This window comes from Gambusia affinis, linkage group LG07 (genome assembly GCF_019740435.1).
Source record: "Gambusia affinis linkage group LG07, SWU_Gaff_1.0, whole genome shotgun sequence".
Taxonomy (NCBI): Eukaryota; Metazoa; Chordata; class Actinopteri; order Cyprinodontiformes; family Poeciliidae; genus Gambusia; species Gambusia affinis.
In genome coordinates this window covers 7,834,911-7,852,180 of record NC_057874.1, presented here as the reverse complement: position 1 = coordinate 7,852,180, position 17,270 = coordinate 7,834,911, and the positions used below count along the sequence as shown (strand labels likewise).

At 40.7% G+C, this 17,270-nt stretch overlaps 1 protein-coding gene across 1 annotated transcript in view; it reads left to right on the top strand.

Moving 5' to 3' along the window:
• tafa4b (TAFA chemokine like family member 4b) overlaps nucleotides 1–17,270 on the top strand; it is a 54,983-nt gene that overhangs the window by 26,589 nt on the left and 11,124 nt on the right. Inside the window, exons 4-5 of the mRNA XM_044122740.1 lie at nucleotides 1,926–2,081; nucleotides 17,100–17,224. Of these exons, the coding sequence (XP_043978675.1) occupies nucleotides 1,926–2,081; nucleotides 17,100–17,224 (281 nt within the window). The remainder of the gene's footprint in view (nucleotides 1–1,925; nucleotides 2,082–17,099; nucleotides 17,225–17,270) is intronic.

The window sequence follows — 17,270 nt, the reverse complement described above, 5'->3', positions numbered from 1 at the left end:
AGTAAACGCAAACACCAGGCATAAAAGTCTTTCCCCTCGGGGAAGTCGACTGTTTAATTTGCTGAATAAAACATAACTTTAACACCTACACTAGTTCCAAACATTGACATTGAACAGAAGTCTATTTGCATATCAGTTTTGAAGGATTTTCAGGTTCACGCTGCTGCAGCCTTTTCCCGTCCCGTTAGGCTTTTGCTTGCTTAACAAATTCTCAATAATAGATGGAAACAATATTTGTTGGCCAACCCTTTTCAGCGTTTTTGTCAGTTTCTCTATCAGGTTCAAGTCGGGATTTTTGATTGAATGCTTGTGTAAACTTTAGAGTAGGGTGAGTTTGGTAATATCTGTTGTCATTACGATTTTTCTTTTTTTACTTTTATCTCATATCAACGTAGAAAATACGTGGTCTCATACGTTACGTTAATGAAAGGAAGATAAAATCACGAAACTAACAAAGAAAAGAAAAGAGATGATATTGTGCTGCGAAGAATGAGTATTATTAACCGCGTGTGTGCGTGTGTGTGTGTGTGTGTATGAGAGTGTGTGAGCAAAAATGGTGATGTGAACGATATTATCAGTGTGTAGAGCAGTTAAAAAAAAACAAAAAATAAATAAATTAACACTGGCAATAATAACAATACATCAATAAATTATGAATGACAGATAGATAAAGACATGTGACGGATCAATTAATCGAATTGATAAATTAATTCTACTGAGTGGAATTTGTTATATTGCACACAGGAACTACATGAAATGAGAAGGGAAGAATGATGCTGAAAAAACGAAAAAGAGGAAGAGCAAAGCAGGACAGAATTATGTTATTCATAGTATCAATGGGAATCATATAAAATCTATGTTATTTACCATTGAAATGTGTTCAATGAGTAAATTTTTCCAATGTGTCACACTGATGGTGGTCCTTGTTTTCCGGTTCACAAGAATTGTTTTCTTAGCAATGGTTAAAGCTATAAGTAGTTGTTTAGTATTTGGAGCATCACTAACAATGTCCAGACTGAGCCAAAACACATTTTATGCATTCTTTGAGTTGCATAATGGATTCTGTGAAGTACTTTATATTGAAATGAGCTGAAGATTTGAGTTTTTTGTCACATATGAGATATTATTGCAAATGTTAATCCAGAAGTCACAATCTGGGTTTATATTCAGATCTCTTTGCCATTTTGAAATAGGTATGGATATTGTTGAATCAATCCTGCTTAACATTCTGAATATCGACTCAGTTTTCTTTCTAGATGCAATTGTTATTTGTGCATTAGGTTCTATAATGAGGGTCATATTTACTTTGCATGAGAGATTTTAATTGGACCCAACTGCAGCCGATCACAAAAGCTAAGACGATATTTGTATTGCGTCTTGTGAAAAACGCAATAATCGCAGCATAAAATATTCAGAAACCACACTCACACACTTTGAATTGGAACAAAACAAACAGAAATGCACAAAAAGAAGAGGTTGTGGTTTCCAGGGAGTGGTTGTTTTATCATGTGTGAGCCTTTTTGTTGCATTACTCCCTTTGCTTCCATTAGTTAGTTCACTTTGTGTAAAAAAGGACTCAAAAGAAAACAAGGTTTTTGTTTTTTTTCCAACATCTACTGTTGTTGTGTTTTCTTTCTGCACGCAATGACAAAACCAGTGGTGCCTTTGTGGCGAAGTTAACGAGGCCACGCTGCGGCGGATAAGAGCGTCGCTAAAGAGTGTTTATTTATGAATCAAAGGCAGCCTAGAATAAACCGAGGAGTTTAAACATCTGTAAATACTTCAGCAGATTTATTTCATCCTCAGAAGAACTGCTCAGCATCTCACGATTCGAATTTGAACCTGGCAATTTGCTGCAGCAGTCCACCAACGTGCCTCTGAAAGTTGATTTATTTGTGTCTCCTCCTCGTATCTGTCGTCCGCAGTGTCGTATCAGGTGAAGCAGGGCACCTGTGAGGTGGTGGCCATCCATCGCTGCTGCAACAAGAACAAGATTGAGGAGCGATCGCAAACCGTCAAGTGCTCCTGCTTCCCGGGCCAGGTTGCCGGGACGACCAGAGCCAGACCCTCCTGCGTGGAAGGTAAAAAGTGTGCGATGTTAGCTCATGAGAACGGTTCAGTCACTGGTTTTATCTTCCTTCAGCTCCCAAAGGCCTTCAACTTTGGCCCACTCAACCATTTGTTGTAATTGAAACCAAAGGCAACGTTCTTGATGGCTTTTCTGTTGCTTATTTGCTTGTTTGGTCAAGGGGAATGGAGTCATATGAGAAACATGGCTGTCCTCTGTCAGTTGGAGTCGACAACAACATTTGGTGTTAAACGTAAAAGCTAGTTCAATGTTTGTCAGGAAATCTGGATTATTTCTAAATATCCTGCACTCATCGACCAGTTAATTACATACTTGACGGTTTATTTTACTGTCATGAAGGTTTTTGAGGTACAATGGTAGACTAATAAGACTAAGTAATAACTCCAGAGCTGCAAACGTTACGTGGGTCTCATATTTTCTCATGTAGAGTCAAGAGACCTTAAAGGAATGGTTGCATCCTGGCGTTATGTCACCAAGTACAGTGCTGGACTCCAGATCAACACACACTTGTTCTCCAAATTGTAAAACCAATGCCTGATAATCCACTGGGCTAATCTGGGATTGGCAGATCCGGCCTGACAGCATTGAGTCTGGTAAAGTTCGGTGCATGGGCGATCATGGTGTGGAGCCATCTCTCAGGAACCCTGTTTAGTTACAGTTGAAGGATTTCTTTTAACACTACTGAGATATATTGGATCATTTCCTTTGTTGGACCTGTTTGGGACCCTGTTCCAACATTACTCTGCGCCAGAGCACAAACTTTAAGGTCCATGAAGGCTGAATGAGTTTGGTGAGGAGGAACTTGACTGCCCTGCACCTCAATCCAACACAACATGAGTTAACAGAGACGGTGAAACATTTTCCTTTACAACATTACAAAATGTTGCAAGGGAAAATCCTTCCAACATTTTCCCTGCAAACATTAGGCTGACATATATCCAGGCTGGGATGCTACTCAAGTTTATATGTGTTAATGGAGACGCGTGAATACAATACAGGAGGGAGGGAATCGTACTTGAATCTACCATGTCTATGCAACTGGTCCCCCTCATCACGTTTTATTTCCCCTTCGTTGCTTTATGTCACTTTGTGAACCTTAAAAACTTTGTCTGAATTCTAAATTGTAATTTGTTTGTTTGTTGAACTCTTGTTTTTGCAATAATTGAGGCACTGATTAATCTCACAGAGGTCCTAAATGTGTCTAATCAATTGCTTGACTGAAGTTGCGACCGCGGTAATGATGTTTGGGTTTCACGTTCTGTTGTTTGCTTCTGTATTTTTGCCTTAGTATCTACTTAGTTTCTTCTTAAACAGGTTTTGATGTTTTTTTTATCTTCCTCTACACCAGGTTGTAGTTTGTAATCACCACACAGTGACTCAGTCACACACTTGCTATTGCTTAAGTTAAAGTTGCATCTTGTCTTTTATTCTGTGCATCATATTTCACACTTTCTTTTCCACTTTCACTCTTTGTTCTCTCTCACCTTTTGGGGATAAGCTTTGGATGTGCTTTCATTTCATTTTTTATTTGTTACTTTGCTCTATGTTTCATTTATGCTGTCCTCCCGGACCGCTTCCCTGACATCTGAACAATAAATCTGTTGATGAAAACAACATTTAGCAATTATAATGACATAAATAAAGTTCTGCTTTAAGCAAGTCAAAAATGCTCAAGACTCACCTTTTAATCATGTTTAAAAACATTGGAAGCTGACTGAAGAGAGCTTTTGCTAACTCCAGGATTCCTTCGAAGGACGTTTGAGGTTTTATTTATCAGTTTGCGGTTAGGATTTTTAAAAGATGATGTTTTTTAACATGTGGTACAGATTAATTGTGCCCCTGGGAGATTTTGTTGGGGGACCAACATGAAATAGAAAGTAATTCTAAGGCAGGTAATGAGAGCGCTGTGTTTTAGGTTCTCTACCTTTTGATGAAACAGATGTTGAACGTTTAAGCCGCAGTTAAAAGAAGTTATATTAGCCAGGATATCAGAGTATATAAAAGATTTACTTTTAAAACATTTTTTTATGATATAAGAGAACAGTTTTATCCTAAATGAGGCAATATAATACAATCAAATTCTTGTCTGACTGGATTCGGACACCATAGTTGCTGACGTCCTATTACAATCTTAGAAACGTAAAGGTTGAGATGCAAAATCAACCTCGGGTTCGAGAATGGACTGGTGAGCTCTCTAGGACACTTCCTGCCTTTTTCTCATCGGTCGTTACAACTGGGCACCGGCAACCCCCCTAGCATTGAATGAACGTAGAAAATTAGAGAGAAATACGTTGTGGACAGATTCTAACGCCAAGAGTAGTTAGTCTGTATACTGATCGGCACAATTAGCGAACTGCGATGTTTGTGCAACACGCTCCGCTCAGCTGTGACTTCATTTCCAGACCAAAGCTCTGACGTCTGTGACAAACAGAATCCAGGATGCAGTACTATGGATGGCTGCAACGCTGTGGAGGGCTAAAACTAAGCAGCGCGCATGTTTGTGGAGTATGGTTTATGTTTTGCTTCTTATCTCTGCTTCTTTATTCTATTTATGGTCTTTTGAGCGTTTTTTTTATTTATTTATTCCTGAATATTGTGCACTGCTGGCTGCATGCTATCGAATAAGAGCGCCAATACCCATCTGCAGTGCGGCCAGAACGACCACTAATGCATTCAGAGAACTGTTGTGGACAGATGAGACCAAAGCTGCATAAATCATTAAAGTTTAAATGTAACTAACATATTCAGTTTGCAAAAGAGAAAATCAGGTGTTTGTATTTAGCTGGCTTTTCTATTGAACTTCAGTTGTTTTACTGAAATTCCCATGCTTTGGATTGCATTTAGGCTAACCTACTAATACACTATTAAGTTCATGCCAACACATACTTGTGTAAACCTGTTTTTGTCTCCTGGTGTGAGGTCTTAATGCTTGGCTGTGGGAATGACAGACAGACAGATGGAGGGTCTTGGTGGCGTCTATAGACTGCTGTTAAACCTGTTTGTCCGCTCCATGAGCTTTTTCCCGGCAGGAAACAAGCAGTGCTACTGACCTCTATCATCCGCAGACGCTCCACAGAGATCAAACACACACACACACACACACGCACACACACGTCCACACAGAGTCAGCCATCCTGATCGAATCACGCTGCGTTAGCCGCTCTGCCAGAGGAAGATACATGGCTGCCTCGGACTGGAGTGGAGCCGGTGACCCTCCAAAGCGCAGGGGGTTATTCAAACTGTTAAGGTCAGCTGGAGAGAATTGAAACTATTCAGAGCTCCCACTAGAGTGACTCTATCAGATTGTCAGCTGCCTGCTGTTGTGATTTCTTGTGAGAACGGAGAATCAGCACTTCTGGTGACCTATGTAAACAAAACCTGGTTAAAGTGAGCCACACAGTTTTAATGGAATAAACAAACAAACGGATATTTGAAAGTCTTTGTTCATTTTTATGATAAGGGACATGTTCATTATTTCATAAAATTTTTATTTCTATTTGATAAAATGTGTTGGCCTAATTATATCTAAGTTTGAGTAGCATTCTCTTGTCTTTTTACATGCAAATTAACAAACAGCATTACAATTTTCTTGTTAAAGAAGGTTTTTATAAATATAGTATCTATCTATCTATCTATCTATCTATCTATCTATCTATCTATCTATCTATCTATCTATCTATCTATCTATCTATCTATCTATCTATCTATCTATCTATCTATCTATCTATCTATCTATCTATCTATCTATCTATCTATCTATCTATCTATCTATCTTCATCTATCTATCTATCTATCTATCTATCTATCTATCTATCTATCTATCTATCTATCTATCTATCTATCTATCTATCTATCTATCTATCTATCTATCTATCTATCTATCTATCTATCTATCTATCTATCTATCATCCACTTGTTCAGTCACCATGTTGTTGTTGCGCCATGTGGCCAGTAGGGGGAGCTTTCTCCTCTGAAATGGCTTCTCCACAGTCATACCTGCTGCTTCCTTCCAGCACTGTTTTCAGGCTGTAAAAAAGTAGATTTGTTTTTTAACCTCTTTGATGAGTTCCTAGATGGGAACTGTTGCTTGATAATGATAAAATCAGGCAACCATGGCAAAGATGATTGGCTGGGTAATGAAAGTCAGGAGGAATAAGGAATTGCGTGAAACTCCGCTAACCTCTCGGAATAGTCATTGCCCCCGGCGCCTTGCTTTTGTTTGTTCACACCCAGGGCTTTTGCTAAAAGGAAGAAGTGCCACTGATGAAAGGCTAATAGGTTTACCATTTGACTGAGCCTCAGTCAGAGATAAATTTGTTTTGATGGTTTTAATGACTTTTTTTCCTCTGACTCACAAGTCTTTTGCACAGAATCAGCACACTTCCTCTTGTTCTTTCACTGGCATCTCATCTCTGGCACTCACCGCCTCTCACTTGCAGATCGAGGGCTCAGCGGGACTTATGCTGTGAGTCACGCTTGACCTCTGAGTCTGGGGTAACAAGATCTCGCCTCATCCTTTCATTCCAGAGCACACAAAGGCATGTTGATGCTCACTCTTCCATGCTTGTTAGACTCTTTTCCTTGTGTTTTATTTTAAAGGCTCAATCACTGATAGAACAAGGCAATCCCCTCTCAGTAGGAACCCTTTGTAGAAAAAGCTACAGTGTAAATGGAGCTACATTATTGATGATGTCTGAAAAATGAGTAAATCCTTCTAATGGACGCTGTCTTGTACGGTACGTCTTTCATCGTAAAACTCTTAAACACCAGCTTCCTGAAACTTTTTTCCCAGCTCAAATTAAAGGGGTGCTGAAGTCTGAGAACAATAACATTCTGCTGGAAGTACAACACCTAATTTACATGACGTTACCTACAGTAAGTGTTGATGTCAAGACATTGAGAAAAGTCCTCCCTCATCACACCTCCATTCAACTCCTTCAGACTAGCCAGCAGCAATTAGCGAGCACCAGGTGGAGCTGCACATCTGCTGTGCTCATTATACAAGATACTTCTCAGTATAAAAACATTGTTACAGGGTTAATAGAGGAGCCATGTTGTGATGACTTCCTGAAGAAGGGTTTTTAGAAAGAGTATGAGTTTTTAAAAGTCAAATTTCTTTTAAGTCATATTGCTTTTTTTTTTTTTTACTGAAGCTAACAGCATGTAATTGTGCTAAAAATGACACTATGTGCCTGGAAATGCCCCTTTAAGAAAAACAGAACATCCTAAAAAAAGTGGAAATATGAAATATTTCACCGTACGATTGTGTAATATTTGAGTTTCTCTTTCTGAAATGAGTGAGAGAAAAAAAAGACATTTTGGGATCACCAAAGCTCCATGGCAACCATTTGATGCCAAAGTCTTTTTAACCTCTTTGATGAGTTCCTACCTGGGAACTGTTGCTTGATAATGATAGAATCAGGCAACCATGGCCTGACCATGGTCAGAGTCTACAGGCCAACTGGTTGTTTACCAAAAAGCAAAAACTTCGTCCTGAGTGGAGTTTGCTAGAATTTACCGGGAACATAGTAGTTTGGTCAGATGAGGTTAGGAGGTTTGTACAACAGAATAGTGACCTGTTTCATCTGGTTGGGGAAAATGTCATTCTTTCATTTGGTTTGGTTTACTTTCACTTCACATTTGAAAGTTGACGAAGCTGCCTGTCAAACAGCCACAACAGCTGCTTGTTTGTGACGCCTTCACAAGAAACTGTCCAATATGAAAGGCAGTCAAGGCAGAAAACTTTCCAACATTTTTCTTTGGAAGAGTCGAACGGAGCGCTACATAAAAAGACAGCAGTGAGGGAAAGACTTTCGAAATGCTGCTGTGGCTACACAGACAGCAATGAGCTTTCACACCTGTCCGCATAGTAAACCTTTTAAAGTCGACCAAACAGCTCCGATGTGAAAGTGCCCAAAGGTTCAGCTTCTCTACAGCAAAGGCTGAACTTGTGGAGATACATATAAGGCGTAATATTATTGATTACAGTGGAAGATGTTTGGGCTGGACAGTTTCCACCGAGCAGAGCAGTATGGGTCGGTGATGTTTGGTACCCTACTTTAGCATGTCTTCACCAACAGTTGGACTCTCACTTAGCAGGCGGGGTCATGCTGGGTCCAACAACAAACGTTATGCACCAGTGTGTCTCGTGCTGGTCGCCAACAGTGATGATTTTGGTCTCCCAATCAATAAACTGCGTTGAGAAATGTCAGTAGCTTCACCCTAACCATACCGTAGCACCGTCCGATGGAAGTGTTACGGTAGGAAGGGGGCCAAGGACTGCCTTGCTAAGTGGAAACAAGACATTTCTGGCCCTACTGCAAAGACCTTTTTTAAAGTGGGTGTAATCACAATGTATTTAAAATGCCAGGGGATTTTAAATAAAAATCCAGGAGGCTCTACCAGTACACTGAAAACAGGTCAGCATAATTTTCCAAAATGACTGGATAATAAACACAAAAGGGGGTTTTCCAGACATGAAATCCCCAATCTCACTCCCCAGGCCTAAATCCTGTTGAAAACCTGTGGGGTGAACTGCAGTGGAAAGGGATGAGAGGGGCAGGTCTCCCCTCTCTGCCTGTACCAGCCTTGTGTAATATGACAGGATGAGACTCCTATCTCCCCTAAAAGCTGAGGTACAACTTAGTTACCGTGGAGATATTGGCCGGCACTGTATCAGAAGGATTTTATTTGGTAACTCTGAACTTTCACAACACAACCCAATAAACAACAATTGGTCGTGTTTTCATGAGACCAGTCGTTCAGACCACCATATACTCGCCGTGCTTAGATCCGCATTATTTTCCCGCAATAGCTATGAGCTGAAGTCATACAGGCGTAGCCGTATGTCGGTCTTCCGCAGACAACATCATTACGGAGGACGGAGACCTGATAAAATTGGAAACAAGTGGGCTTTGTTCCGTCCGTGACAGGCGTCGTATTTCATTGCTTGTTGCACAAAATTTTGTTGAACATTTCATCAGGTATCAACCAGCTGTTGTTTATCACCTTTCCCTTATTGTGGAGCTTTTGTCATTTTTTTTTTCTTTCTCCTGTCCGTTCCCGCGAAAGTGTGCCGCTGTCCAATCTATTTCTGACAGTTTTCACAATGCTCTTCCCACCTGGGTTTTCTCGTCATGCGTACCTGGGCTGGCATGAATATGTGAGCTCGGGCTACGGTGATGCAGTGCGTTATTAAATCACCGCCGGGAAAAAGATGGATGCCGCTCTCCACCTGCTTCTGTACTGCAGGATCACTGAGTGGAACAGTTGCAAAGCCGTGGGGTGTTCATACCTCTAGGGTCCGTCCTCAGCCCGGATTGTGTGTGTGTGTGTGTGTGGGTTTGAAATAAACTATTTGCCTTTAAATAATAATGACCTCAGAGTAAAGGCGCGGGGATATTTATTATGCCTACTACTCGATGCACAGCCATTGCGGTATTTACCTACGCACAAAAACCACAAAGCAGCCACACAAAGGTGCAGCGGTGAATCGCTTGTTGAAGTTTATGGTCCACGTTGGGGCGGCGAACGACTGCAGTGAGGGACTTTGTTAAGTATTAATGGGAAAACACTCCAGAAGATGCGTACCAGACTGTAGAGATTGTACGCTGCTTCAAGTCAAGGCAGGTGATCAAGCATTCACATTTCATTGGTTCATCTTTTGACTTTAGATGAAAGGGTTAGCGGTTGATGACAGATTTTCTTCATAGTTTTTTTTTTTAGGTTGGACAGTAACCTTCTGACGGCTTTGAAACAAGCTTCAGTGATATTAACTTTGCCACATTTTGCCGCACTGCTGTACAACTGCACAGTTTATGTTTCAACCAGATTTCCACTTTTAGAGGACGACATGTTTGCTTGTTTTGTAAAGTACTGTAGGGTGGGATGCATGTCTGGGAATCAGTTTTCATGTCTTGCCAAACTCTCAAATGGTTGTGGGCTTTGATTAGACACCGAATTTGCAGTGACGTAAACCGATCCATTGGCTCCATGTATCAGTGGCTGAGACGGATACTTTTGGCTTGCCAAGCATAAATTTAGCGACATTTGTAATGTATGAGTCAGAAAATATTGACTTCTAGAAAGTTGTTTATGAAATAACCTTTGCATTGACAAATCTATTTCTGACATAATTGTGCAGTTCCACTGCCAGATTCTTTCCATTTTTAGATGATTGACTATAGACTCAGCGGTCACATGCTCAAAGCTTGTCACGTTCTCTAACTCTGCTTTAATTTTGTCCAAAACTTGATCCCTGACATATTTACTGGGTCCCTTGACCTTCATGATGCTGTTTCTTCACTAATGACCTCTAATAAAACTCAGAGGCCTTCGCCACACTGTTGATTCTATACTGAGGAGGGATTATGTAAACATGCTCTCCATTTAGGGGTGGCAACTCGTCTTTTTCAGGCTTGTCAGAGTAAAAAGTGGCAGGATACAAAAACACATTACACATTTCAGAAATGTTGACGTAAAAAGTTTTGAAAACCGTTCATCCTTTTGCACTTTAAAGTTGTTAATCCCTCTTTGTTTTGTCTTCCACGTAAAACCATAATAGAGCGCAACAACATTTTGTGAGGTGTTAAGATGTGAATCGGTTCAGGTGTCATAAATGGCTTTGATACCTCATAACTAGCTGGAACATTTGCTCTGATGATACATTTTCATACGTTTTCTCTCCGTGTGTGTGTGTATGTGTGTGCGGGGGCGCACGCCTGCGTGTGTGCACTTTACATTTTCGTAATTGCCAGTAGCCAATTAACAAACACAATCAGCACCTGTGAGGCAGACTTGTGGCACTCCCAATGTGTTGATTGGCATTGTATTCAAAGCTGTAGATCTGTTGTTTCCTGAGCTGCGGCTGCAGTTTCTGCTTTGTCCACTTGATGTCACAAACATTACAACGACAGCGAACGCCGAGACGGCGAGGAGTGATCAGCATCTCTCAAGGCTGAACGCTCTCTCAGAACAGGAGCTCGTTCTCGAAGAAGCCGCATTCAAAGACGGGAGCAGTGAGTGACAGCGTTCCAGCTACGTTCCAGATTGACGTGCTGTCATCAGCCGGAGACGAGGCAGAGCTGCGGGCGGCCTCGTGGCGTTCCCTGCCGTTGACCTTATTTAGGGAAAACCCCAGAGACGAGGCAGGAACCTGGGGAATAGCATAGCCCCAGTCCCTTGTCTCGCCTAATCACCTGCACCCTGAGCAAAGCGCCGTCTAGACGTTTGCACCCCGAGCTGATCCCGCGCTGAAAAGTTTGTGGGAGGACTTAAAAAGAGTGCCAATTCGAGAGCGGCCTCGGTTGTAATGAGCCGAAAGTAGAGCTGTACATTTCTTTCAATTGCATTAGGCGACTTTGGTGAATATCAGTGCAGGCTCTTAATGAGAATGATGCAACTATTGTCAAAAGGAGTGAGAGGTGCTCTGCGTGCTGTCCTCATTTTTCTGCTATTTTAGGAATGTTGCTCATTTTCACTTCGACTTGTTTGCTGACGTGGTGCAAATCCACCAGGAGAGATTAATCAAAGTGTGACGTTGCATGTCGAATTAGATCAGTTATTATCGGTAGATGAGCTAATAAGACTTTTTATGAATGTTATTATTTATGTTCTTAGTTATCTTCAAAAGGTTATGTTAGCCAGTGATGAACTACACCGCCCCACTGAAATTTTATTTTTTATCTTATTTAGACTCCTTTTCTCCAACAGAAATAAATAAAATACAGTCAAGCCAATTGTTTATGTTTTCAGAAGTCACATTATTAGTAAGTATAATCCATCCGAGAGTCATTTGAATTTGAAGAATCATTAAGGCCAAATAAAGCACCAGACGTGTTAGAGAAAATGTTTGGGAGAAGTTTGTAGTTCAGTCAAAGCACGCAGCAATGTTCTACGTTTTGAACAACTCCCAAATAGAATCGGTTGACCCGACAACTAGTCACGCACTCCACAAATCTTACCATTGCGGTAGATTTGCATGAATACACCCACTGGTGGGAGAAAACCAGTGTGGTGCTCTGGCCAGATTCTGACCAACATGGAAGACATGCAGAGGGAAAAAGATGTCCATAAAAACACATCCCCTCTGTGCAGCATGGTGGCGGCAGCATCGAGCTGTGAGAACGCTGCTCTTGTTCAGGCGGAGAGAGGGCAGCTGGTCAGAGTAGATAGAAGATAATAGGAGCTGAAAACAGGACAATCCTGGAGGAAAACCTGTTTGAGCCCAAATGAAGAAAGCTTTCATTATTATTATTATTATTATTATTATTATTATTATTATTATTATTATTATTATTATTATTATTATTATTATTATTATTATTTTTGTTTTGTGTAACATTATGAAAATCATGCATCCTCTTCTTTCTACTCCACACTTATTTGTTGTGATTTATAACAAAACCTCAGTAAAATTACACTCGTTTTGGTTTCATTTTGACAAGATTAGACAAAGGCTCAAGAGGTGTGAACGTGTGAATCACCTGCCGTGTGACTCGAAGAACATGTTTTAAAACAGAAACTCCTCTCCTGCTCTTTAGTACTCAAAGGCAGAATGTGTGCACTTCTTATCTTACAGATGTAAGAGTGAAAACAACAGCAAACAACTTCCACTGCTACACATTGTAGCCACGTTGGCTTTTGCAAAAGTGCCTCGATTAAGGCTAAAACTTGATGCTTCTTTGACTTGTTTTTTAAAGGAAAAAGTAAAAAGCAAAAAAAAAAAAAAAAAAAAAAAACCTACTTTCTGGTTTTGAATGGGGCTATGTGCTGGCTCTGATCTCAAACAGCCTCAAGAGAGGATTGTGAAGCTGGCAGTCAAACAGACTCCGCTTTGCTTGGCAAAGAATAAGTCTGGTACTGTCTTTCAGAAGATCATTCTGTGTTGTTTGTGGGCATTGGCTTTCATACAGATGAAACAAAACTTTAAGTAAATACACCAAGAGCTGATTAGAGAGTTTTGTTTTGGATGGAGTCTGCTGGCGTTTTCTGCCTTTGCATCCACTGAGGCTTGTTGGGGACAATGAGTTGCATGTGAACAATCCTAACTCAACACTTGGGGAATATTTTAAAGACATCCAATGGTGTGTCTTTCTTCTTCTTCTTCTTCTTCTTTTTTTTAATTAGCTGATGTGTATGACAATAAAAACACAGCTGAAGCAGGAATTTTGTCTGCATGGTTTTACACAATACACAGTTTTGAAAGCGCCACCGATTGAAAAAGATCAGAAAATTCAGCATTTTTAAAAATATTTGGGGTGATGACATCACAAGAGACACAAAAAAAAAACAACCTGATCAGCTGGCATTAAGTAAGTATTATAGTGAACTGCCAAAATATTACATATTTCGATGTAGATTCTGAAGGATTCGTGTTGTAAGTGGACCAACCTGGTGTGTATAAACCAGGATTTGACTGTTACAGACAATGAAGCTAAAGCAAATGGTGGCACTGACAAACATCCACATGTACAGATCCGTTTAGACGTCTGTTGGAATATTCCCTTCTCATCGGTTTTCTTTTGGGTAGGGGCTGCAGGGTGGTAACATTGTTGCCTAGCAGCAGGAAGGTCCCGGGTGCGGGTTCAGGATGCTGATGCCGGGTTCCTGTGTGGATCCTCTCTCGGGGAGCCCCAGCTGCTCCGCCCGGCTCCCGGAGTCCAAAAGCACCACTGTTCATCTGATTAGTCAATAAACAAGAAATAGATGCAAGATGGATGTGATTTTGTGATGTCATCAGAGGCATTTCTGATTAAATAAGGATTTACAATAAAATAGCAAAATATGGAAAATTTTGTAGACAAACTATATATAACGTGAGTTAAACAGATTTTGCGAAAAACCCTAGCAAGTCGCTTTAAAAAAATTTTTTAATTTAGCTGCTCCTTTAATGTGGTGATGAAGAAAAAAAAATACACATAAATAGAGATAGTCTTGACAGCCTTTCAGTTCTGCTGTGACCCAAATCACCGTAGCTGATCATACCTGTAATGTTTTTGTATGACTGTCTCTGAGTGGCGTAGCAGCTGTTTTATCTGTCAGACGGCGCATCATGCAGCCATTCTCCATTCTCAGGCAATAGGTTGCAGGAAATTAACTTAACCAATCTCTTCGCCTGCTCTCATATCTGAGAGCAGACTACCACTGCTGCTGCTGAGCAGCGCTATCATCACCTGTGTAATTGCGTTACCATTGACCTGTTTGTACCTGCCTCCGAATGCTGTACGACATCTGAATTACGGGTGACATCACAGGTCCGTTACCCAGCCCGGTCTTTGTCAGCCTGCTTTGTGTGTGTGTGTGTGTGTGTGTGTGTGTGCCACGTTCCCATTCTCACTGTCTGTCCCATTCTCCTGGTTACACAATGAGAGAAGGTACAGTGAACACCAATCTGTAATAACTCTCAAAGGCCAAGCCTGTTAGCGCTGCACACCGTTCCAGCCGTCCGAGGCTGCTGCATTTGATACTGCCACATTAACAAGCATTACACAGTCATTGGGTTTTAGAAGCTCTTACCACCCCTGAGCCCACACATCATAACAGTGGGCTTGACATTATGCCCTAAGAAAGCTGTGGGAGCTTTCTTCTCTTTTTTTAGTTGTTTTTGTTCAAATTGACCAACTTCAGGCTAGCTTTCTTTTTCTTGTTTTTTTTCAATCTGCTTACGTTTGCTTCCCTCCTCTTCTCCTCCTTTTTAAAGAAGAAAATTGCCTCCTTCTGTTCCTAAACTCCCTGGTAGGCATCCTAAACTGGCCTTTTTCCTTCCTACCCTCCTCTCTGCCTCTCCGCAGCTGATTTCCACACTACAAAGATGCTTTACTGGTGAAAACCTATTATTTTGCCTTGTCTGCCTCCATCCCAACTTTTTATTTTAGTCACAGTGTTTCTTCTTCTTCTTCTTACATGGTGCTTGAGAGGATTTCAGTGTGTTCCTATGCATGAAAGCCGTTTTGTTCTTCATAACAATGTCAGCTTTTCTGCCTCCTTAGCCGCAAACAATAGACACGGGGGTATCAAGCATTTCTTTCTAAACAGCATCAACGCGGCAGCCCAGTGGTATTCCAGTGTAGGAACAGGTACGTCGTTTTAACCGACTCTAAAGTCGCCTTTGAGACGGGAGAATGGACGGAGGACGAGTTTGGTGAGAATAAGTGGAGTTTTTCCTCAGTGGTCAAGCTGAAGATTTTAATGTCGGTTTGTAAGACGGTGAAAATGTTTGGGTTTTACGTCCAGATTAAATATGGATCTAAGAAGGTTTTAGTTTTCTGTGGGTGCTCCATTCGACATGTTGACAGGAGCTGAAAGGTTTCATTTAGGAAACAAAGGCATCTGGCAACACATGACTCATTTATACAAAGACTTAAGGAATAGAGATAAGGGGTAGGATTAAATAATTGTTCACTATTTACTACTTTTTTTTTCAAACCTTAAAATAGTGGCAAAGTAATTATTTTGTTCCTAGTTAAATATGGATATGTTTTCTCTGTTCAACTGATTGCTTGCTTTCTTTTTTTTTTTGTTGTTGAAATAAATAGAAAAGATTTAATAAAAATCAGCGTACTCAATTTAGTAAATGTACCTTCGATGCAGGCAGACCTCAGAGGATGAAACGTAAACAAATTCAGGGGAAGGAAGAAAGTTATAGTTCTTATGAAAGGGTTCGTATGTTTGAACGTTTTCAAATTTTGCTTATGTTGCAACCACAAACTTCGTCGCATTTTATTATGATTTTTTTTTTTGTGGAATAACTAAAGGAATACTTGAAATGTAATGGTTTTCTACAGTTTTTCTTTAAAAAAAAAAAATCTAAAAATTGTGGCGCCCACTTATTTTTCAGCCTTTCTGAGTTTTACCGACACCCTTGTGTCACAAAAAAACTATTTCTTTTAACAAGACACCTTTGAGATAAACATGCCCCGCCCTCAGGTTTACACTTTAGATAAAGATGGAGGCAAGAAACAGCGAGCAGTGACCTTTTCCACTTTGAACTGACTGAATGACAGTGAACGCTCTGCCTGATCGATGTAGGGTAAGACGGCTCGTCGGGTTTGGCACAAACCAGCCGAGCTCAGCGACATTCGGGCAATCGACCAAAAATGAAGCATTCTTTTTTTAATTTTTTTTTTAATTTTCAAATAGTCAATACAAAAGGCAAAAATAAAACAGACACGTGTGACTCTTGTAAATTTGAATAAAGATTTGTTCTCATTAACGAACCCCCTGGCCCCCTTTTTTAATTTAGTCCATCACTACACTGCATGCAAAAGAATCGTTCCAGAGAGTTATTTATTGCCGTCGATGACAGATTAGATCCTAATCATCATTAGTGGTTATTATTTTCTTTTAATTTGGAGGAAGCGCTGCGCTCTGATAGCGTATCTTTACGATAATCTAGTTTCCTTGCTCTCTGTTTTACACAATGGGAATAACAATCACTGTTTTCTCTTTTTTGCTCCCTGCGACTTTTTTTCTTCTTCTTTTCCTCCCAACAGAATCGAAGGCCGTGCAGAGCGATAGACTTTCATTACCGTAGGGCGCAGAAACATATTCATGCAAAAAGTCATTCCCTCTGTTGAGGTTTAACAGTTAAATATTTTGTCAGATCTCTGCAAATCTTGGCGCTCGCGTTAACGCTGTTTTACACGCTGGGCTGAATAATTCCAGACAGGACATCCTGCTGATCTTCTGGACAGAAAAAGAGAAAAGAATATGACTCTCCCCAACCTGACAGAAATAATAAGGTTTTTGCACACAACTGCTGTTGACCACAAATGCTGTGTATGTTGCAGGAGGATCTTGACAGCAAACTCTGCATTGTACATTGCTGGTATCTGTGCTAAAAATATCCCCATGCCATTACTCCTGATACTACTAAATTAACAATTTTTAGCGTATTTTTTCCCCTCCTCTGTTAAACATGCTAAATATTCAGTTTTTTCCTCCTCTGTGTGTGATCTGCTCAGTTTCTTCCTCTCTTCACTTGTCTTGAAATGTCCTCTCTGTGCTCCAGCCTCTATTGTCGCCCAGAAGTGGTGGTGTCACATGCAGCCCTGCATGGACGGAGAGGAGTGCAAAGTCCTGCCCGACCTGACAGGCTGGTCATGCAGCACCGGCAACAAAGTCAAAACCACCAAGGTAGGAAGAAAACCTGAAAACCTGCAGGCAATATGATTACTGTCTG